The sequence below is a fragment of the Anopheles gambiae genome, chromosome 3 (genome assembly GCF_943734735.2).
Source record: "Anopheles gambiae chromosome 3, idAnoGambNW_F1_1, whole genome shotgun sequence".
NCBI lineage: Eukaryota > Metazoa > Arthropoda > Insecta > Diptera > Culicidae > Anopheles > Anopheles gambiae.
In genome coordinates, this window is record NC_064602.1 from 56,535,842 (window position 1) to 56,559,443 (window position 23,602).

A 23,602-nucleotide genomic window follows, 5' to 3' on the forward strand; every position below is an offset into this window, starting at 1 on the left:
CTGCTATCGATATACACACATTTCCAAAGATTCCAAAACTACCCGATCTTGAATATCTATATTCAGCCGTACCGGCGAACTCGTTCGCTCCTGTGAACGTTCGCCACGACGCTCATTTTCACTCATTTCATAGCCCTCTAGATAAAAAATATGATAATCAAATAGATTTTGTACTGTCCAACCTAGTAGTACAACCCTGTCCACTCATGAGGGACGAATGTTTTTCGACGAACGAGTTCGCCGGTACGGCTGATTGTGTACGGTTTTTGGAATATCATTATTACATTATCGAACACGATATGATAGATTCCAACTCCATTCATAGATATTTGACATACGACTTTTTCGACTTACGCCTTGATTTGGGACATATTTTCGGTCCCAAATACAGTCGTATCTCGGGGGACACCTGTATATACCTCAGACATACCTTAGGCTGGAAATAGACGAACCGAGATCATCGCGGTACCGCGAAAATCGCGTATGACTTGAGCTGTCAATTCTGTTATAAAATCTGACAGATAGGCGAGATAATCGCGGTTCGTGTATGGAACCATCCGAGGTCTGGTGACGATTGAATGTACCAAGAACAAATATTTTTCTATCAATTTGCGAATCAAATTGTTTATTTCACATAGTTTGTGCAAAATAAAATACAAAACTCATTTCTCGACACGAGTTTTCACACAAATCGCCAGAAAAAGTAAAAATAATCGGTTCGCGCTACCGCGAAAATCTCAGCAATACCGAAGTTGGGTATCTCTGCGAAACAGCAGGCGTGATTGGAGGCGCGGAAGATTTGACAGCTCTACTGTTATACAACTGTTATAAACAAGGCGCGAATTTCGCGGTACCGCGACGATCTCGGTTCGTCTATTTCCAGCCTTACATAAAGAGCTGTGAGCAATACTTTTATGCTGACGATGTTGCGCTTTCATCCTCAGCGAAAAATCCAAAAAGGATTGTTATAAATCTAAATACTGCACTTAACAAATAGAGTAAATATTCCACAAAATGGAAACTTAAATTAAATGGCAGCAAATCTGAAGCTATCTTCTTCACAAGGTATACCTGTTCTCGGATGCTTCCAAGTACTAGACCAATAATTAACGACTGTGAAATTTCTCGGAAAGATCATACTAAATATCTAGGACTAACGCTAGATAAACGACTGACATACAGATACATACGACATCATACAGAAAATGTTACTGTTAAATGTGAAAAACTTTTTAGAATTCTGTAGTTTTCTTAATAGGAAATCGAAATTAAATTTCAAAACCAAAATGCTGTAGTACCCATTTGGTCAAATTGTGCCCACTCACACAAATTAAAATTGCAAAGAGCTCAAAATAAATTCTTGAAAGCCAATCTTAGAGTCCCTCGGTGGTACAACACAGCTGCATTACACATCGAATGTAACATTCCCACAATAGTAGAAATATTAGCCAGGTTGAAATTAAACTACAACACAAAGTGCACATCTAGCCCACTACAAATAGTAAGAGAATTGAACTCTTAAAAACATAGTTTAAGGTTTACAATTACTATAATTCAGCCGTACCGGCGAACTCGTTCGACGAGAAACATTCGTCGCTCATGAGTGGACAGGGTTGTACCACTAGGTTGGCCAGTACAAAATCTATACGGTTTTCTAATTTTTGATCTAGAGGGCTAGGAAAGGAGTGAAAATGAGCGTCGCGGCGAACGTTTCCAGCAACGAAAGAGTTCGCCTGTACGGCTGATTATTTTTATTTTTATGTTAATGCCTGTACATAGTATCATAAGCAGTGAAAATTAATTTAAGTCTTGTATTTATCCAAGGGGGTTTCAATTCAAATTGTATTTTCCCCTTAATTAAATTGTTCCTTAATTTTGCAATTGTTAGAAATCTACTAAGTTCTTCCGGCCAAGATTGCCATTAAGCATAGAATTCAATGAGAAGAGACAATAGTTTCGTACCCATTATCGCGTAAGATTTCAAACAATTGTTCATACTAATGAAATTTAAAAATGGAAATAAAAGAACTAACTAACTAACTGAGCCCATTGCTATCATAATGATGCTAAAATGCATGTTTCTGATTGATTTATGTACCTATTTAGTACTTCTTAAACAAAATATCGATGATATTCGGATGTTTGAGCTTTTTATCGTTGTTGTGTATATTTTTGTTGCGACCACGAGAAAAGCTCTTTTTTGTAGTTGACAACCAATTAACAACATTGACAACAAAGTTGAAATTTTTTTCAACATTTTGTCAACTCCGTGGCCACGCGCTTTATGACTCCACTAGCTATTTTCCGTTTTATGATCACTACAAACAAAACAAAAATATATTGTATGTATTGTTTAGATTAAAGTTACATTTTAATCTTACCTTAATTTCAACATGCTGTGACGAATGTTTCGAATTGCGCTAGTTTCGAAATCATCTTCCTTCTGGTGATTTCTTGTTGTTAATTTCTCTAATGTAGAAGATGAAATTTGATCATCCGATTCCTCAGAAAAGAGAGGACTGACCTTGCCGGCAATGCGAAACATCTTCTTTTTAATTTCTCGTTTGTAAGCCTTCCTTCTTAATGCATAACGTTTGGCTCCCACGGGGTCATTGTCGTTTTTTACCACATTTGCATCTATGCGAGATGAACCCTGGGTTTCGTTATTGTAAAGCATGCGCTTAAACAAGTCTAAATCCTGATGCATTGTTCTTATCAACGATGATTGTGGAATTTTATCATCAATTATTGTCTCAGCCGTGGTTACACCATTATCTATTATTAAAGTCATACATTTTTCAAAACAATTTATAATTTTATTATTTTGTTGATACTTTTAATAATATAAATAAATGTGAATTAGTTTAGTAAAATGATAAGGCACTCGCATGCATCTGCTCTGCATACTCTCATTCGAAGTCGCATGGAGTTCAGCAAAATACTTATAATAATAACAAAGGGAGAAAAATTATATCCGTCGGATGTATGTAGTGTAATTTCTCTGTAACATCACCTTTAATTAATGTAATTTCACCGCTACGTAAAAAAAACACTTTTGTATTTCATCATAAATGTATTTTATCGTAGACGACAAACGAACATTATCATATTAGTTAGTACATAGCAAGTATTTGTTTTAAATCTCCATTTAAATGCACGTTGTCCCAATCATTCTGGGTATTATCCAGATAATTATCGTAATCGTGCAACTCCTTTGCAGCGCCACGCTGCAACAGACACGATACAGCGTCGAATGTAACGCTGTCATTTTCGACTACACATTTAGCTTTGGACCAACGATTATCGCGATATTGCCACATTTTCAAAGCTGGATAACGCATATTAATCGAAATCGAACAGTTATCAATAACTGCAATGCAAGCATTGGAACAACTTTCAGCTATTTTATCCGCAATTCGTATTCCGGGCGCCCGCTCAAAACGGTTATCGTAGAAATTTTCACAGCCTACATAATAACCGACGATATGTTGTCCCTTTTGCAATGCTTTGGCTTCTACCTAAAAATATCAATAAATGCTTTAATATTTAATCATTCTGATAAATTTTAAAATGTGACATACCTGAACCAGAGCCACCTCTGCCATGGGCGACACATGAAGGCACTGATGAAAGAGGGGCACCGCGTCCGCAATCGTACTTGTTTTACCATTTTCAGCCAAAAGTATCCCATTCACCGCTAGATGAGGATACTTTGCTGCATGAAGCATAATTTTACAAAACGCACGGGGATCGAACATTATTTCCGACATTTTTGGTAAATCGTAAGAGTTTTGCAAAACACAAATAATTGTTTTTATCTGCTTAGACATATGCGAGACAGATACGTGACAATAGTCGCCCCTATGAAAAAACGTAAAATATTCGCACTAAGGGATATTGTTTTATTTTGGCCAGATAGGGTAACCGTACCAGTTTTCGGCAGGCTAGTGCAGCAGTTTCACAAAAATTGCTCACACATCAATATTTTTCATTATTTTTCTTGAAAGTCTTGTTATTCTGGTTGATAAACTATCAAAGTATGTTACAATATTTTTTATTTGCCGGTTCAAAGCCCTTTTTCATAAATATTCGTGAAAAAGCAAACATTGATTTTGCTCCTATTTTCGGCAGTTTGTTCCTATTTTCGGCAGGCTGTGTTCCTATTTTCGGCAGCGCGAATACGGGTCAGAAAATGTTTGTATCAATGTGAATATGTACAAAAAAATGTTTAAAGCAATTTAACACTCTTACTTTCCTAAGATTGGTGTTAAAAAGCACGTTAATTATTAATTTTATGTTGCTTTTTTTGGCCAGTTTTGACAACCATTTTGATGCGACGTTTAAACAGAGCAGCCATTGACAGTTTGATGGTTATAGCGTACGGTGCGAACTGGCTTATAAATATTTATTTTTCTCTTAAGTTAGTGCATTTTTTGTCATAAAATTGGTGATATTTGGTACAAGAAAGGTCATATTATGTGTCGACATAAGCATTGTAGTGTTCTGATCAATTTTAAAAGGAATATTCAGCCAAATTCAAAGTGTGTTATTGTTCCGAGTTTCGGCAGGAGCCCACAACATTGAGCTGTCAAAAATGAACATTTACTGTGTACCTATTTTCGGCAGCATTTAAAGTAAAAAATAACCTGTTTATCGTGATTTTAAAATTCCGAACAAGTTAGAATAAATTAAATAAGCATAAAATCTTTAATATACACCACTTCATAGTTTTACTGTTCTGATTCTCTTAATCACAAAACCTGCCGAACGATTGGCTGACAGCAAAGCTGCCGAAAAAAAGCACAATTTATTTGATATTTTGGAAAATACGTAATGAAATGGTGTGAAACTTCGTATGTGAATATCAAATGAGTACACTTTCACTGCAAAATTGTATTTTGTGAAATTTTTTACCGCATTTGTGCAGAATTTCACGTTTTTAGCTACCCTGCCGAAAATAGGTACACTGCCGAAAACTGGTACAGTTACCCTATTTGTAGTTCCAGTAACCGTCCAAATAGACATAGAGCGACAACGTCGCGCGCGACGAAAAATAACGCAAAATTTCACTCGGTGTAGATCAAAGTAGCTTATTTCTCAGTCAACCAACTTGTTTTTTATTTGAAAACACACAAAAATAGGTTGAAATGTGTTCAAATCTATTTTTTTGTGTTTGGCATTAATCTGGCTTGTAAACAAAGTAGATAATTCGATTATTTCGGATGAAGCAAAAATGTCGCGCGAGACGAGTAGCTCTGTTTGCAAAATTGAGCTACTTTTTGTCGCGCGCGGCGTTGTCGCTGTATGTCTATTTGGACGGTAACCGTGCAAATAGACATAAAGCTACAACGGTGCGCGCGACGAAAAATAGCTCAAAATTTCACTCCGTGTAGATCAAAGTAGCTCATTTGACTTGGTCAACCAACTTGTATTATATTTAGGCGAAAGGCTATGAGAGTTACAAAATGCTGACAAATTTTTCAAAACGTGAGCTTTTGTCACTTTTTTGTACTTTTATCAAAATTTTGTAACCTGGAGCAGCCAGGAAATAAAGTTGTCAAAAGTGACAAAATTTGACGTTCGCGAAAAAGCGTAAACAAACAGCTATTTGGCTCAGTTGTGACCGATTGCCATACGCGCCAATGGGGGCGGAGAAAACACGCAGCCTCGGCTCAACACGGACTCTCTAAGGGACATTAGTGTCCAACAGGAATTCAAAGCCGCTTTAGACGAGTCTCTGCTACCAGAAAACAGGTATGAAACTACGAGCGAGAGGTGGAACGCTCTAAAAACAAAAATAATAAACTGTGCAAGAAATATACTCCCACCACGTCGTGGCAACACCAAATCTGGCTGGTTCGACGATGAATGCAGACAAGTGACCGAACGAAAGAATACTGCATACCGTGCAATGCAGCAACGGCATACGCATTTTGTTTGAGAAGTACTAAATAGGTACATAAATCAATTAGAAACATGCATGCATATAGCATTGTTATCGTAGCAATGGGTCACTTACTTACTTACTTATCCGGCGCTACAATCGCTTTGCGGTCTTGGCCTGCCTCAGGAGTGTCCGAAACCGCTCACGGTCTCGCGCCTTCGTCTGCCAAACGCGGGCATGCGCAGAAGAATATTCATGTCTCAGGCGCGAAGAGAAACGAGTTCACCGCTTCAAGAAGCATGCTTTGGAAGAGCAAAACATGCGGGAACTCGAGCAAACCAGAGAGGCGTACGGACCGACACGAAAGTTTTACCAAGCGATAGCAGGTCACCGAAACAATGTTGTACCTAAGGTAACCTGCTGTCGCATCAAGGATGGAGATCTGATCAGTAACCAGCCAGAGGTCCTCTCGCGGTGGGCTCAGTACTTTGATGAATTACTCAACGACAAGTTTAACGAACAGCTAGAAGCGCCACTAGCAGATAGTGTCATGCTACTGCCACCTAGCAAAGAAGAAACACGAAATGCTATCCTTCGGCTGAAAAATAACAAGGCACCCGGAACCGACGGAATTGCAGCTGAACTGCTCAAAAATAGAGGTGCACGACTAGAAAACGAAATCCATCAAATTGTTACTGAGGTGTGGGATAGCGAATCGATGCCTTGTGACTGGAATCTCGGCATCATCTACCCCATATACAAGAAAGGAGACAGGTTGGACTGCAATAACTACAGGGGTATTACGGTGTTGAATACCGCCTATAAAATATTCTCCCTGATCCTTCAGGATCGCCTTGTCCCGCACGTCGTAGAGATAGTCGGAAACTATCAAAGAGGATTCCGAAACGGAAAATCAACCACTGATCAGATCACTATGCGGCAGATCTTGGAGAAGATGGCTGAATACAGACACGACACATACCATCTCTTCATAGACTTCAAAGCCGCATATGATAGCCAGGGTTAAACTGTACGACGCTATGAGCTCATTTGGAATCCCGGCCAAACTGATAAGGCTAGTTAGAATGACTATGACCAACGTCGTTTGCTTGTCTCCTATTCAACCTGGCGCTAGAGAGGTCCATCCGCGACTCGAGGGTGGAGACTACGGGAACCATCTTCTATAAGTCAACCCAGATCCTGGCATACGCTGATGATATAGACATCATTGGTCTGCGGCTCTCCTATGTAGCAGAAGCCTACCAAGGGATCGAGCAGGCGGCAGAGAACCTTGGATTGCAGATAAACGAGCCAAAGACCAAACTGAAGGTGGCAACATCAGCGGGCCTACCAATAAATAATCAGAATCTACGTAGGCGTGACGTGCAGATATGTGAACGCACTTTTGAAAACGTCCCACAATTCACCTATCTTGGGTCAAAGGTCAGCAACGACAATAGCATGGAAGCTGAGTTGCGCGCAAGGATGCTGGCTGCCAACCGGTCATTCTACAGCCTGAAAAATCAGTTCACCTTAAAGAACCTGTCGCGACGGACGAAGCTGGGACTATATAGTACCTATATAGTACCAGTACTCACATACGCCTCTGAGACATGGACACTGTCCAAATCTGACGAAACCCTCTTAGCCGCGTTCGAGAGGAAGATGCTCAGAAGGATGCTTGGCCCCGTTTGTGTGGAAGGACAATGGAGGAGCCGCTATAATGACGAGCTATACGAGATGTACGGCAACCTCACTGTCGTACAGCGTATAAAGCTCGCCAGGCTCCGGTGGGCTGGCCATGTTATACGCATGGAAACGGACGACCCAGCCCGTAAAGTCTTTTTAGGCCGTCCACAAGGACAGAGGAGGCGTGGTAGGCCCAAATTGAGGTGGCAAGATGGCTTGGAGGCGTCCGCCATTAAGGCCAGGATAACGGACTGGCAGACGAAGGCGCGAGACCGTGAGCGGTTTCGGACACTCCTGAGGCAGGCCAAGACCGCAAAGCGATTGTAGCGCCGGATAAGTAAGTAAGTAAGTGACCCATTGCTACGATAACAATGCTATATGCATGCATGTTTCTAATTGATTTATGTACCTATTTAGTACTTCTCAAACAAAATATCGATGATATTCAGATGTTAAAGCTTTTTGTCGTGTTTGTTTATATTATTGGTGCGGCCACGAGAAAAGATCTTTTTTGCAGTTGACAACCAATTTTGACAAAGTTGAAATTTTTTGCAACATTTTGTTACCTCCGTGGCCACGCGCTATTTGAAAACACAACAAAATAGGTTAAAATGTGTTCAAATCTATTTTTTTGCGTTTGGCATTAATCTGGCTTGTAAAAAAAATAGATACAGTGGAGCGCCGTTTATCCGGGTACCTTTTATCCGGCTTTCCGTTTATCCGTGCTGTTGAGAAATGACAGTTCAATACAAAAGTGACATTGCGTTATGTGGAGGATATTTGCAAAAGCGGTTATAAGAGCACATTGTCATCACAAAAAAACGCTATAATTCATGGCAAATTTTAAAAATTCTCTTTCGAAAAACATGAAGTAAATAAACACTGGGTTATTTTTATCAAAAAATAAGAAAAAAATCCAAAAAATAAGCAGGAATTGGTCATAAAATATATCATTTGACTCAATATCCGTGTTTTTCGCTTATCCGGGCGAGGTCAAGTCCCGAGAAGCCCGGATAAACGGCGCTCCACTGTAATTCGATTATTGCGGCGCGACGTTGTCGCTGTATGTCTATTTGAACGGTTACCGTGCAAATACATGTAGAGCGAGACTTCTCTGCGCGAAATGTCCAAAAGTAGCTCAATTTTCCACGCACAGGTGCTTGTCCCGCGTGAAATTTCTGATTCAAACGGAATAGGCCAATCATCCAGATTGTTTACAAGCCAGAATGTCATGCTTGTGTTTTTTTTAAACTGAACTCAAAAAGTTAGACTCAACTAGTTTTGTTTATGTTTATACACAAAAACGATACAGGTTGACCAAGTGAATTGAGCTACTTTAATAAACACAATGTGAAGTTTTTTAACACAATCAATCGGAAACTCATCCCATAGATTTTTTTCATAGAAAACCTGCGAGATATTTCGAAAAGAGAAGAGAGAACGTAGTTTAAACGTTTATACGAATATTCGCGGAAGTCAAATTTAATGTTTTTCATAAAATACATTTGATTATTCGGTATTTTTGTCAGAGTCTGTGCAGTATAGGATGCGATTTTATCGGAAGGCATGTCATCTTCTTCTTCTTCTGATATATGACAGGCTTTCATTCCCTATGACGTTGCTGTCATTGGGGGCCTTCACGATTCTAGTTAGTTTTTTGTATGGAGTTTGACAGTTGGAGGCTGAAATCATGTAAACACTCCATACAAAACAACACAAAAAACTAGCCTGCTATTTTCAGTCTAGATTATTCTAGCCACAAAGCTAGAATTAGATTCGAGTACCTGCTCGAAAACACGGTGTTGTTTACATTTATCCCAAGGTGCATTAAAGAGATCAAGTGGTGGAATCTGGAATCGAAGTGTATGTAGTCCAGGTGGTCTCATAGATTTTTTTTAAAATCAATTTTGTGCATCACTTTTTGACAGAACGAGTGAAAACTTTTGCTCCAACGAGCTTTCTGGAGGCTTGACGAATACACAAAACACTCTTAAAATCTTCATTCAGAAGCAAAAGCGATAAAAATCAGCCTTCTAAATTCATACACCTTGGGATAAGCCCACCTGTATATTATACACACTTAGATAGCTGCTCGAAAACTGCTATACAATGCAAACAGCTGACAGGCTGAAATTTCAGCCTACGAACTTCAAACGGAAAGGGCCCCATTATCAGGGACATGTTGTCATTGAGGATTAGACCTGTATATATTTCCCTCTTTTCTGTTGCCGGGTTTCGCAGAACGTTATCGCAGATATACTTTTAACCCTATTTACTCTTTGGTTTTTCTTTTATTGTTTTTTATCTTCTTTCCCATTTTGTTAAATCATTTCTTCTTTTGGCAATAGCATTTGTCCAATAACATTGAAAAAAAGAAGACATGTCGAAATTTTATATGGGATTTGACAAATAACTCCGGACGAGCGATTTCGTCGTACGACGGAATAAAAAAAAATGATTTCGTCGGACGATGCGGCGATTTTATCTGTTACACTAATTTTGTGGTGTTTTAAAAGAACAACCTCAATTACTTTTTTATCGTTAAACTACTAAAATCATCCAAATAATCGCAATATTCCGCTAACATTGTGAGATTTTGAGAACAATATTCAGCTCGCATATTTTTTGAATTGTTGATAATCTTTACATTATCCATACAATTTAATTTATTTACCGCAATTTTCGCGAGTGCGAGCAAGATGTATTTATTAAGAAGGTGATTTTTTAGCTCGTTTGCCGGGCGCACCATTGAGAATTGTTATGTCAATTCGCATATAATCTTCTATACCCCCCTCCAGCCCCTCCCGATTTTAATAACGTGGCCCAAAGACTGTGTATGAACGAGGTCCCGTATTGTAGAACGATTTGATAAGTAGCCAAAAGTTCGTTACAGGCAGTTTGACATCTAAGAGCCCTTTTCGATTCAAATTTGATTTGTGATTAAAATGATATTTCGGTCTGGTCATTACAAGAAAAATGTTAATTGGTTCATACATTTTACAGGAAGAGCATGTATGCCTGTTGTAATAGTAAATGTTTGAGGGAATGGTGAATTTTCAAGGGATTTCTGCTGTCAAATGGCATCCAAGACCCAACCAGCATTATCGCGCGATTTTTATGTGTATCTATCGTTTTTCTCATTCTAACATTCACAAAATTTTTCATTCTGCCTCGCTCTTCTGGGTGTTGGTCTGTATTTGCTTGCGACTTGGCTGTGTCGCATCAACGATTCGCATGTTTCATTTAGCTCATCCCTTTCCATCGTTGGAGAGAAACTCTTGCGTCTCGCTTTTCTGGGACTTGTCCAAATTCGCTTGCTACACCAATCGTTCACGCAAGCGTTCTCCTCTCGCCCGCTCTTTGTATCATTGTACAGGTACTCCCCGATATACGCTATCAATGCGTACCGGAGGCAATAGCGTATCTCGAATATTCAATAGCGAAAGTCGAATTTCGAGGTTTTCAGTCAAATTATAACTAATATCCGTATAACTTTGCATGAAGTGGTAGGTTTTAGCCACTAAATTAGTTATTTGATCTAATTTCAACTGAATTTTTCAATTTTATACCATTTGAAATGGTTTTTAATATTCAACCAAAAGGGAATATATTTTGCATTTGACATTCGATTTCTAAAATTAGTACTACTTGTTCAAAGAACCGTCAAATTTAGAAAAAAAGCGTATAGCGAAATCGTGTATATCGAGTATGGCGTATATCGGGGAATACCTGTATAGCCACACGAGGAAGGAGCTGCTTCGCGTTCACATGAAAATGTGATAGTGTGAAATCAAGTTTGCAAGCGGTAGGACACGTCGGTGTGTGTCCGTTTTTTCTCTCGTGAAACCAGTACGGAAAAACTATTTGGTAAGTACAGTTTTTAATAAAGGGTTATATCAATCTGTATCAAACTGAATTGTATTGATAATTGTGATATAAAATCAATTTCGTTTTTTTAAAGAAATCGTAACACACGCACGAACGGAAGTGAGCACGGACCACAACAGAAGCAATATTCAATTGGTTGGTAAGTATTGTGCTTGAGGTTAAATTGAACAGCTGTTGGCAAAATAGTTAATATTTCCTTCTATCCCTAGGAGTGCCGAAAACAGAACAGGAGAGGAAAGAAGGCAGGAACGATTCGATCCTCCAACGTGCTAGCGCCTGGTAGAGGAGAAGCGGCAGGAAGGTAGAGACGAACATCCACCTCGCTAGTGCAGCACGTGGGAGCAGCAACAGGGAAGCAAGCAAGACGCGTACACACCATTCGACGAAGGCAAAGCTGGAGGAAAGGAAGAACGAGGAGAGAAGGCAGGCAAGACGGGTACGTGTGTATCCCGCACCGGTTTTTGGCAGTGTGAAATGTGAGTATTGAAAAGTGTATGTGTGAGTAGAAGTAAAGAGGTAAAATAAAGAGCGAATGTGTGGAATGGGAAAATGAAAGAGAGTCTGTGTTTGTTTTGGGAGAGAGGAGAGAATGAAAGAAATTGAACAATAATGTAGCATACAGAAACCACATGTATGATACACGCTGTCGCACCGTTGCAGAGACGTGCTCTTTAGTGCTGCTAATGAGCACGATTTGAGAACGTTTTGAGCCCGTTTTTTCTCATACAAAATTTTAAAATGTCGCGCGATAATGTTGGTTGGGGATGGTCAATCCGATTTTGGCAAATATTTTACCTCGTTCCTACACAGTCATCGACCGGAGTCCACAGCAAGGATAATGTATTTAGAAGGTTGATTTTTATCGCTTTTGCTGGGCGACATTGTGGGGGACATCTGTCACTCTCTGCATACAAATTTCATTACCCCGCACCAGCCCTCCCCGATTTTTATACCGGAGCCCCCGGAAGAGATATGTCAAGTCGAGAAATGTCATTCTGCTCTGAACAACTTCACCTTGTCATTTATAACACCTTGGTCCACAGTATTGTTATGTAAAGCAAGGATGTTATAAGAAACCAGAATACACAGCAATTTGATAAATCGCCTCTTGACTTGACGTCCCAATTGACATTTTCGAGCACGAATAATCGGGAATTCGAGCAAATTCCCTTAAACTGGAGCCTTAAACTTCCCTTAAACTACATCAGTTTAAGAGAATTTAGAAAAAGTCATATAAAATCAACTGTGATGCGGCATTTTCGTTGCTTTCTTCTAGATTCGCTCGGAAATGATGTTTCCTATCGTTATAGTTGGTCATGTACCCATTTTATACTTAAATAATACCATTTTTTATAGAATAACGTCACAATAAAAAAGCTTTTGTTTTTCATCAAAAACCATAGCTATGAATGAAAAATGAGCTTGACGGCATCGTCCATCGATAGAGAAACGTCCAATTGACGAACGCACCAAGTCTTGGCGCTTTCAACACACTTTATCGCACATAAATTCACAATTTCAAGCGTATCGAGTACTAATCGAGCAGGTATGGGAAAACCATTTCGAGCAAATGTCACTTGGGGTGGGTTCTCGATCCAGCAGCTATGTCAAATCCCATACATATTCAAAACCCGTATACATTTGTTTATAATATTTTTACAAGTTTAACTAAACAAACGGTTAATTTGGATAACAAAAATCATCTTATAATTATTATTTAATCGAAGATAAATGAAGATGCAACGTAGTTTCACTAATTGCGTATTAAAACTTCGGAAAAGCGACACGCGGGTTCTGCAATGGCTAGCTTTCAGAAGGGCTGTTCCACCACCTGGTCTCATATAAGAGACTTTGATCATAACATCCTTTGGTGCGGCGCCACGGAGGTGACAAAATTTTGTTTTTTTTTTAACTTTGTCAAAACTGCTTGTCAACTGTTGAAAAAAGCTTTTCTCAAGGCGCATCAAAAATCTACACATGAACGACAAAAAGCTCAAATCTCCGAGTATCGATATTTTATTTAAGAAGTACTAAATATGTACATAAATCATATAGAAACATGCGTTTTAGTAATATTAGCTGGCATCGCGAAAGAAATGGTTTAAAATTAACAGTCGTTAAAAATTAACCAGAGTCGTTAAAAATTGCTAGAATTTGGCATCGCGAGCGCATTGAGTTAATATTAACGACTGGTCCTATGCCGTCGTTAAACAAACGATCGTGAAGAGCGTATGCGATACAAATTAACAGTCGTTCAATTATATTGCTCGATTTTTTTCGCTGTGTTTGCCTATATGCGATATCGAGGAGTCGTTAACTGTTTTGACGATCGTTTTTTTTAACAGGAATGAACAACAAATGAACTTGGTTAAACCAAAATGAACTTTAAAGGACTGTTTATTTATTTGCATTGCCGGCTAATAACATTCCTTGGATTTGGAAGAATATTCCTTTAAAACTTGATATGAACACTACAATGCGTATGTCAACATAAACTACGGTCTTTCTTCTATAAAATATAAAAAAAATCACAATGAATAAAGCAATATCTGAAGAGAAAAATAATATTTTTTTCGGGGCCGTACTCTATAAAAAAATTATGATGATGATGTTGATGACCCACCTCTGACCCCTACAAAGGATTGAGATGTTCGAGGTATCTTGCGAATTTGGTAAAGCTACAAATATTCAAACGAGTAGATGTTTGAGAGCTGAGTAAAGCATAAAGGTATGACGAGTTATTAGCCCGATCAACACCAATCTACCAAGCTCCAAACCAGGAGTCTACTGTACGCTCGCGTCTCTTAATTCAATGTAGTCTCATTCTATTTATTTTTTTGTATATTTATAGTTTTAAAACTTTGGTGAATTTAGAATGTAAATTAGTTAAAAGATATTCATCGCATTTTAAAGGACAAAAGACATGAATGAAAAAAAAATATCATCATCACCTAGAGTTGACAATTGACAATACATTTAGACTACATTAGTTCTAACAAAATCAGAGCACAATTTTCTAAACTCAGATAACGAACCAGCATTGACAATTTCCTGTGGCATTCTATTGTAATACTGGATACCTCTGTGAAACAAAGAATTTCTGGCTCCTGCAGTCATATAGTTTGGCACTCTTGGAGCATTAGCTCCCCGTGTGAGGTAATTGTGAATGTCTACTCCTCTCACAACTCTTTGCGTAAGATACGAAGGTAGACGTCTTTTTATTAGATTATCAATGAATATCATTGTCTGATACGTCACTCTCTGTTTTATGGACAACCATTGTAAGACCATTCGCATTGTAACAGAAGAGGTATAACGCCCACAATCAAGGATAGCCCGCATTGCCTTATTCTGCAGCCATTGAAGTCGCGTAAACTGTGTTTCAGTCGCCAGAAATAAAATCGAGGCACAAAAATCTAGATGAGGTCCAATAAGTGATACGTATAATTGTATCTTACCGCAATTATAATTGTATAACCGTCAAACAGTCACTTTTCTTCAGTGGTTGCTGTAAGTGACAAGAAAAAAATTGACAATGACCAAAATGAGCAACATAAAATTTATAATTTATGTACTTTTCAAACCAATCATAGGAAAGTAAGAGTGTTAAATTGCTTTTAAAAAAAATCTACCTATTTCTATTGATTTAAACATTTTCTGTATTCGCGCTGCCGAAAATAGAAACACAGCCCGCCGAAAATAGGAGCAAAAACAATGTTTGCAATTTAACAATTATTTCTAATATAATGCCTTTAAAAATATCTTATAAAAATAGTTTATCAACCAAAATAACATCACTTTCATTCAAAATAATAAATATTAAAAGTTTACCAGCAATTTTTGTGAATCTGCTGCACAAGCCTGCCGAAAACTGATACAGTTTACCTATTTGAAAGATAGCTTCGTCCTTCTTGATCCTGCAGGGGTGGAGGTGGGACCCTTATCATCATCATTGGTAAGGTCGAGTACTGAACAAACCAGAATGAGCCCGGAGAACTGTACAGGTGGTCCCCGAAATACATGGTAAATGGGGATCGAAACGGCCTCAAAATACCGTGTATCTCGAATTTCCGCATAAGGGAAGGCTCAGAACATCGCCGCATGCGATTCTGCCGCAAGCTTTTAAAGGGGTTTGACGTTAATGACAGCACCTGTGAATCTGCCGCATGCGGCCATGAAGCAAAATCAAAATCATCTATCGCATCGCGACATGCAATTTTATTTCAGCTGTAAAATGTTTAAAATCATATCAAATAATGATTAGGGTAAGTGTACCAATTATGGACATAGTTTGTCACCAATTCGCACTTTTGTTCGCTGTTTAAATTCATTTTTTACACAATCATGTGTTTCTATCCGGATTTTGGAAGCCTGAAATGTGTAAAATCTGCACATATTTTTTAATTTGATTTGATTTAATCATTAATCACAGAAAAATCGAATAATTGCTGCTTTAAAATGTACCAATTATGGCACTAGTGTTCCTATTATGGTTATAACAGGGTTCCTATTATGGCCATATCTTAAAAATCGTGTATTTTACATGCAAAAAATCGCTTTATGTGATGAATTTAAAACAAAATAATGAAAAATAATCCAGAACTAAAAATTCTTCTTATTCTTCTTCGGCACAACAACCGTTATCGTTCAAGGCCTGCCTATACCACTACTGCGACATGGATTTCAGTAACTTAATGATTTTGCCCATAGCAGGATAGCCAGCCCTAAGTCCTAATAGCCCATATTGCATGAACCCATGACGAGCATGTGGTTGAGTAAGGCAGAAACGAAAATTAGTATTTATAATTTCAGACACATTTAATTATATGATTAATGTCGTTTAAATCAAACATAAAAGCATAACAGGTTGGCTGATAAGTCCCCGGTCTGACACATAGATGGCGCCGCTAGTATTAAATGCATATTATTTTTATATAGTATCAACCTTCAAATGTCGTGTCTTCAACCTTCGTGTCAAAATTTGACGTCTGTATTAGTGATGGGTAAATTCAACAAAAATCCGGAATCGCTTCCGGATGACTCCGCCAAAATTGGAAGCGATTCCGGAAGGTAGGTGCGAAACTCCGACCTCGGAGCCGTCCGGAGCCGTTCGGAGCCGTCCGGAGCCGCTAGTCGGCAGCCGGAGCCGGTCGGAGCCGTCGGAGCCGTCGGAGCCGTCCGGAGCCGTCGGAGCCGTCCGGAGCCGCTAGTCGGCAGCCGGAGCCGTCCGGAGCCGTCGGAGCCGTCCGGAGCCGTCGGAGCCGTTGGAGCCGTTGGAGCCGTTGGAGCCGTTGGAGCCGTCGGAGCCGTCCGGAGCCAGCCGGAGCCGTCGGAGTCGTCGGAGCCGTCCGGAGCCGTCCGGAGCCATTAGTCAGCAGCCGTCCGGAGCCGTCGGAGCCGTCGGAGTAGTTGTAATAGTCGGAAGCATTCTGAAGCGCATTTATTTCCCGATATTAGTGATAATTTTATTGTAAAAAACAGCTAACGAGTAAAAAAAGAGTCTTCTTCATTTATTGATATGAAGTTTTTTTGTGTGTTTTTTTTTTCAAAAATAAAGCCAAAAATAATTGTTTGCTCCGTATATATACATAGGAAAAAAAATGAATCAAATTAGGAGGTCAAGGAGCAATAGATCTATGACGGGAGGTGGGTTTGATAAAATACGAACGAGGCAGACGAGTGTAATTATGGCAGTTTTGCACGGTTGTTTACATTGACTAACGTGTATGGTTTAGGCCGCACTTGTTTTTTACCGAATAACATGATGGCACATGGACAAGACAAAGAATATAACTATCAATCATCCGTCCATCTTTTATGAAAATAAAGATCAATAATAGTTTGATTCATAGTTTTTCCCTATATATACGGAGCAAACAATTGTTTTTGACTTTATTGTTTAAAAAAAATACAAAAAAAAACTTCAGAGCAATAAATGAAGAAGACTCTTTTTTTACTCGTAAGCTGTTTTTTTAAAATGAAATCATCGCTGATATCGGGAAATTAATGCGCTTCAGAAGACTTCCGACTATTACAACGACTCCGACGGCTCGAACTGGCTCTGTCGGCTTCGACGGCCCCGACGGTCCCAACGTCTCCAACCGGTTCCGTTGGCTCCAACGACTACGACGGCTCCGTCGGCTCCAACGACTACGACGGTTCCGACCGGCTCCGGACGGCTCCAACCGGCTCCGTCGGCTCCAACTGCTACGACGGCTCCGACCGGCTCCAGCTGCCGACTAGCGGCTCCGACGGCTCCAACGGCTCCGACGGCTCCGGACGGCTCCGACGGCTCCAACGATTCCGGACAGCTCAAACGGCTCCAACGGCTCCAACGGCCCCGACGGCTCCGGACGGCTCCGACGGCTCCAGCTGCCGACTAGCGGCTCCGGACGGCTCCGGACGGCTCCGACGGCTCCGGACGGCTCCGGACGGCTTCGACGGCTCCGGACGGCTCCGGACGGCTCCGACGGCTCCGGACGGCTCCGACGGCTCCGGCCGGCTCCGACGGCTCCGGACGGCTCCGACGGCTCCGACGGCTCCGACGGCTCCGGCTGCCGACTAGCGGCTCCGGACGGCTCCGGACGGCTCCGACGGCTCCGGCTGCCGACTAGCGGCTCCGGACGGCTCCGGACGGCTCCGACGGCTCCGGACGGCTCCGGACGGCTCCGGACGGCTCCGACGGCTCCGGACGGCTCCGGACGGCTCCGACGGCTCCGGACGGCTCCGACGGCTCCGGGCGGAATCGACGGTTTGAATTTTTCGGAATCGGAGCCGGAGTAGCAATGCTCGGAAGCGATTCCGAGCCGTGGGTGCGATTCCGGCTACCCATCACTAGTCTGTATGTCAATTAGTTTGTGAGGCAGAGCGTCTTTTGTCAAGCAACTTTTGTTATTTTGTTGTTCCACCAAGACAACGCACCGTGCCACAAATCATTGAGAACGATGGCAAAAATTCATGAATTGGGCTTCGAATTGCTTCCCCACCCACCGTATTCTCCAGATCTGGCCCCAGCGACTTTTTCTTGTTCTCAGACCTCAAAAGGATGCTCGCAGGGAAAAAATTTGGCTGCAATGAAGAGGTGGTCGCCGAAACTGAGGCCTATTTTGAGGCAAAACCGAAGGAGTACTACCAAAATGGTATCAAAAAATTGGAAGGTCGTTATAATCGTTGTATCGCTCTTGAAGGGAACTATGTTGAATAATAAAAACGAATTTTGACAAAAAAATGTGTTTTTCTTTGTTAGACCGGGGACTTATCAGCCAACCTGTTATCTTTGGAAATGGCTTTTTTGTTTTAGTTTCTTGTGATGTTGCGATAACTCGTAGACAGTATCTTTTTATTTCATTTAGTTCTTTTAATTTTTTTAATTCACTTCAACATTAATTCAAATTAAAAAAATTAATTTGTATATCTTAACATAAAGAACGAATAATTGATCTGGCTGCGCATGACGGGTTGGATCAAATGTTGAGTTGTTGTTCTAGGCTATGTTTAGAGTAGAATATGTGATTAAAAGCTTTAAAAGTTACCTATTTTCAACCGCAATGGTCTTTGCAAAACGCTAAGGAATGTCAACTCTTCTGAGGACTCATTTTTAAACTCGAATAATTAATAAAAGATACAGTTCCTATACGATGTTTTGGAATCAATGTTCAGAACATAGTTTATATTTAATATTAAAATACTTTCCAAAGTTTTTAAATGAAATAGATTGTTTTATACAATAAAAGTGCTCCTTATGGCCATAATTGGTACTATGGCCATAATTGGTACACTTGCCCTAGTGCGATAATTGGTACATCGTTGTTAAGTTGTACCAATTATGGACATATGGCAAAAAGGCACATTTTCGATGCAAAATTGATAAATGTTGATGTGAAGCTATTAAATAACAAGCGTTTGACATCATAATGGTGTTTTTTCATATAAAAATTGGTTTAGATGCTTGTATCCTATAGTGGTGCTCTTAGCAAAATGGTAAGCGATGAACAAAATCTTAGCGGCACATTTTAAAAGAGTGATATTTTATAAATGCATGTGTCTGACATGTAACTAATGAAGCATTAATATTTTGAAAGGTTCATAATTGATACAAAAAATCCATCCATGGTTGCAGAATGTAAATTTACTGTTTTATAGCAAAAATACTGGTTGCTATGGCCATAATTGGTACACTTACCCTATCTTTATAAAGAAACAACAAAATATCACAATAATATCTTAAAAAAACTAAAAAAATGAGAAAACTCATTTATTGTAGATTCTCGGATTACCTAAGCCAAATCTCGTGATTTTCAGCCCAAATGTCACTAATTTTCGAATAATGTTGTACGCATGGGGTGTAGTCATGGGAAAAATGATTTTTTTTAAAGATCAGGTGCGGTCCAGTTCGCTCAGTGAAATGAACTGAACGCGTGCGGTGATTCTTTCGCACGCCCGAGGTGCAGCATGTTTTTAAATATCGATTTTATGCTGCAAGAATGTACACCCTATTTTATTTTTTATTTTTATATAGTTACATTTACAAGCAGAGAAAAAGGAAATCAAAGTTGTTTTAATGCTCAACTAAACTTTAAATTTATCACGATTTGCTTAATTTTCTTATATCATTTTTTATTTTGTGTTCTACTCGTTTAAAGTATTTTTATAAAAAATGTAAATTTATCGCCGTTCAAAACAACGGATTCATAACACTCATTCAATTAATCGTACAGTTTAAAAAAAAACTGGTTAACTATAGTCCATGAGGAGAATCTTTTCATATATTCAAAGCCGACATGGGGTGCTTCTAACATATGGAAAATTACCTGCAGTTTCGATCTGGTGAAAAAAAACTACTAGAGCGAGATTGTATCGCTATTTTGCAGAACGAGAAAGAAGACATGGATAACAGAAGCCTTCTCGTTCTAGTCACACTATCAGATCGAAAAAGCATGCTGATTTTCTGAGTAGGAGAATGAACTCCGCACCGCGTGCGGTGGTTTGTTGCACACTTTCATGATCGGTATGGAGAGTTTCCGAACGGAGAATCAATACGGCTGATTATTGAATCCGTTCGTAGCGGCGGCGTACGTCCCGACACTCATTTTCCTAACGTACGTAGATGGTTGCTACAGTTATTCACCGCGGCGTTGTAGGACCGGGCTCATGAGATGTGTTGCCATCCCTAGAATTTCATGTGAGCGCCGCACGTTCCCGCTACGAACGGATTCAATAATACCTGCCAATACCGCACCTCTACCGTGCGGAGATGTATCGCACACATTCATAGTCGGCGCGGAGAACGTCCGCACAAAGAATCAATACCGCACGGCTAGCGTGCGGAGATGAATCAATACCACACCGCTAGCGTGCGGAAGAATCATTTCCATTTATCTGGCGGTGCGGTACTCGTTCACTCAGTGTAAAGATTGGAATGAATCATTCAGTTCTGATTCATTTTGCTCATGTCTAATGGGGTGATTATAACCGCTTAATTAATTATTTGATATGATTATGACTGATTATAACAGTTTTACACCTTTCAAATGGTTAGTAACATTCAATCAAAAGGGGAATTATCTGGCATTTGACAAATGATGTTTCAAATGGTGAAGTGCTTCAGAGCAAATTGACATTTCACGACATGACATAACAATACTGCGAGTTCCGGTATTACTGGGTTTAACACTTTATCTCAAGACCGCGGGACCCCTTTCCGAATCTGGCTTAGCCAATGCAGAGACTGCGGTATGATGCTGAAAAACGCTGATGATATCTGAAAACGTTGATGATAGTGTAACTGTACCAGTTTTCGGCAGACTAGTGCAGCAGTTTTACAAAAACTGCTCACATATCAACATTTTTTATTATTTTTCATGAAAGTGATGATATTCTAGTTGATAAACTATCGTAGTATGTTACGCGATTTTTTATTTGCCGTTGTTGCCAAAGCAGTTGTGACAGCCGAAATAGACCGCCACGATCAACCAGGTTCTACCCACTCCCGAAATCCGAACCAAATGCTTAGTGGTGCTCAGTGCTGGATATTTTGAAAAATATGCAAAAAAATGTGTGGAGACTATTTTCAACGCGTTTTTGCGTAATTACACGTTTTTAGTTACCTTGCCGAAAACAGGCACACTGCCGAATACTGGTACAGTTACCGTAGTAAATGTTTGAGGGAATGATTAATTTTCAAGGGCTTTCTGCTTTCGAATGGCATCCAAGATGGCCAATCCGATTTTGGCTAATAGTTGACCTCGATCCTAGACAGTCCTTCCCTTTACTCAAACAGGCTTTCTGGAGGCTTGACGTGTACAAAAAAAACTCTTTAAATCTTCAGTCAGAAGCAGAAGCAATAAAAATTGCCTTTTTAAATACATAAATTTAAAGATAAACCCATCTATATATTATACCCACTTTGATAGCTGTTCGAAAACTATTATACAATGCAAACAACTGACAGGCTAAAATTTCAGCCAACGAACTTAAAACTGAAAGGACCCCATTATTATTTTTTAGTAAGAGTTATAAATCGGCATGTTACTTACCGTCCAGGGCTTCCTTCATTTCGTTATAACCCATTTCCAAAATTTCCATGGCATTTATCAATCCATCAGGCGCCGTCAATGTTTGTAGCTCTTTTTCCAAATCTCTGATTGTCCTGTACGAACTTGAACTGTCATAACTCGTTCCAAAGCTTTTTAAATAAAATCGATCGAATCCACGTTCTAGTTCGTCTTGTACGAAACGAAATGCATCTGATTTGAACATTTTCCATAGGATAACTGTTATTTGCGGCAATTCTTTCTCATTGTAAGGATACTTTGCAAATGTTTTCATCATACGCCACTCTGTCAAAGTCAGTCGTATTTTGCTGAACATAAATAACGGCTGTTTAAAATACAACGTATAGAGTAGGTAAAACGATCCTATTCGTTCGAATGGATTATTTGAGGCGATAAACATTCTTTTCACTTTATAAAAGATTTCTCCTAAATATTCTGCCATTTCTGCATCGGTATTCCGCCCGCTGCAATAAACACAAATAGAAAGTTTATAATCAACAGAATGCTCAATTGTGCCGTGAACTTACAAAAAAATATACTGGAAATTGGTTCTCTTCCATTCTTGACTAAATGTTTGATAATCTGTTGCTTTCAATTTTGCAAAATCACACAAAAATTCGGAACAATCCTCACGAAAACCACTTGAAATGGAGCTTGCCATGATTTGGCTTGCTACATTTGTTTACTTTTTGCAAGGTTTGCCCGTGAAAACTTTATACCAATATTTCACAAAGTTGCTCCCCGACTAACCGTTGAAATAGACAACGACAACGTCTCGCACGACAAAAAATAGCTCAAAATTTCGCTCGGCATAGACCAAAGTAGCTCATTTGACCCAGTCAGGCGGCGCTCTAGCAGCAATCGAACACAGCAATCGCCACAGATTAAGCTTAAACGACTGGAAAATTGAATATTCATAGAAAAAAATGAAAGCTCCACTCATCATTATATTGCTATCCTTTTCTTGTAATGTGTTTCGACAAGTTTCATCTTATTATGACCTATATAGCCTTCTAACTTTCTGAGCAAAAATCTATATGAATGGTCGTGTGGTCAGATACGTGGGTATCAACACCAACGACCATTACTCAAATCTCACTTGCTCCAGTGCAGATGGTATCCGTTGGAGTTTAGTATTTAAACAATCGTATCGCCATTCTAGTTCTAGCGATGCATAACTTCAATGCGAAACCATACAACAGTACAGAGGAAATGAGTAAACTCTCCTCCAAGCGATGAAGCTCAACTGGTTGGGGTATCCCACCAACAGAGAGCGCCACCAGCTTTTTCGCTATTTTTAGAATGCTTGAACCGTTTGCCGTCTGCTAGACGAAGTCTTTCTATATTCCGTTTAGGTAGAGAACTTGAGTCGTTTAGAAGCCGTTTAGTGGTCGTTTAGTGGATTTGTGGCACTTGGGAGGTCAACCAACTTGTTCTATGTTTGAAAACACAAAAAAAAACACTTAAAATGTGTTCAAACCTATTTTTTGCGTAGCTGGCTTGAAAACAAACTAGATAATTCGATTGTTTCGGATGAAGCAGAAATGCCGCACGAGACAAGCAGCTCTGTTTGTAAAATTTAGCTACT

The 23,602-nt window shown here is 39.6% G+C and overlaps 2 protein-coding genes and 1 long non-coding RNA gene across 4 annotated transcripts; 1 reads left to right on the forward strand and 2 right to left on the reverse strand.

Moving 5' to 3' along the window:
• Window positions 1–1,797: 1,797 nt before the first annotated feature.
• On the reverse strand, window positions 1,798–22,703 carry LOC5668043 (uncharacterized). Of its 2 annotated transcripts, none has more exons than XM_061658747.1 (4): window positions 22,554–22,703; window positions 21,997–22,478; window positions 2,382–2,775; window positions 1,798–2,318 (listed from the first exon to the last, which is right to left on the reverse strand). In XM_061658747.1, exons 1-4 carry the CDS (start codon window positions 22,673–22,675, stop codon window positions 2,294–2,296), a joined length of 1,023 nt encoding a protein of 340 aa, XP_061514731.1. In that variant the 5' UTR covers window positions 22,676–22,703; the 3' UTR covers window positions 1,798–2,293. The 2 variants fall into 2 exon arrangements, with proteins under 2 accessions (XP_061514731.1, XP_001689111.2); XM_001689059.2 differs by having other exon boundaries at window positions 22,542–22,703.
• On the reverse strand, window positions 3,054–3,860 carry LOC3292446 (ER membrane protein complex subunit 8/9 homolog). Its single transcript, XM_554509.3, has 2 exons — window positions 3,582–3,860; window positions 3,054–3,518 (listed from the first exon to the last, which is right to left on the reverse strand). The coding sequence occupies exons 1-2, from the start codon at window positions 3,828–3,830 to the stop codon at window positions 3,114–3,116; spliced, it is 654 nt and encodes a 217-aa protein (XP_554509.3). The 5' UTR covers window positions 3,831–3,860; the 3' UTR covers window positions 3,054–3,113.
• On the forward strand, window positions 10,679–12,068 carry LOC133393517 (uncharacterized). The gene is made up of 3 exons (XR_009766227.1): window positions 10,679–11,440; window positions 11,535–11,600; window positions 11,671–12,068. It is a non-coding gene; the product is annotated as an uncharacterized LOC133393517 (long non-coding RNA).
• Window positions 22,704–23,602: the final 899 nt, after the last annotated feature.

Bases quoted from the DNA above. Each gene is read 5' to 3' on its own strand.
- LOC3292446 (XM_554509.3), bottom strand. From the start codon at position 3,830: ATGTCTAAGCAGATAAAAACAATTATTTGTGTTTTGCAAAACTCTTAC. The intron at 3,519-3,581 runs GTATGTCACATT...TGATATTTTTAG, and splicing joins CAGAGGTGGCTCTGGTTCAG to GTAGAAGCCAAAGCATTGCA.
- LOC5668043 (XM_001689059.2), bottom strand. From the start codon at position 22,675: ATGGCAAGCTCCATTTCAAGTGGTTTTCGTGAGGATTGTTCCGAATTT. The intron at 22,479-22,541 runs GTAAGTTCACGG...TGTTTATTGCAG, and splicing joins AATTTCCAGTATATTTTTTT to CGGGCGGAATACCGATGCAG. The intron at 2,776-21,996 runs GTAAGTAACATG...CTTTAATAATAG, and splicing joins AATGAAGGAAGCCCTGGACG to ATAATGGTGTAACCACGGCT.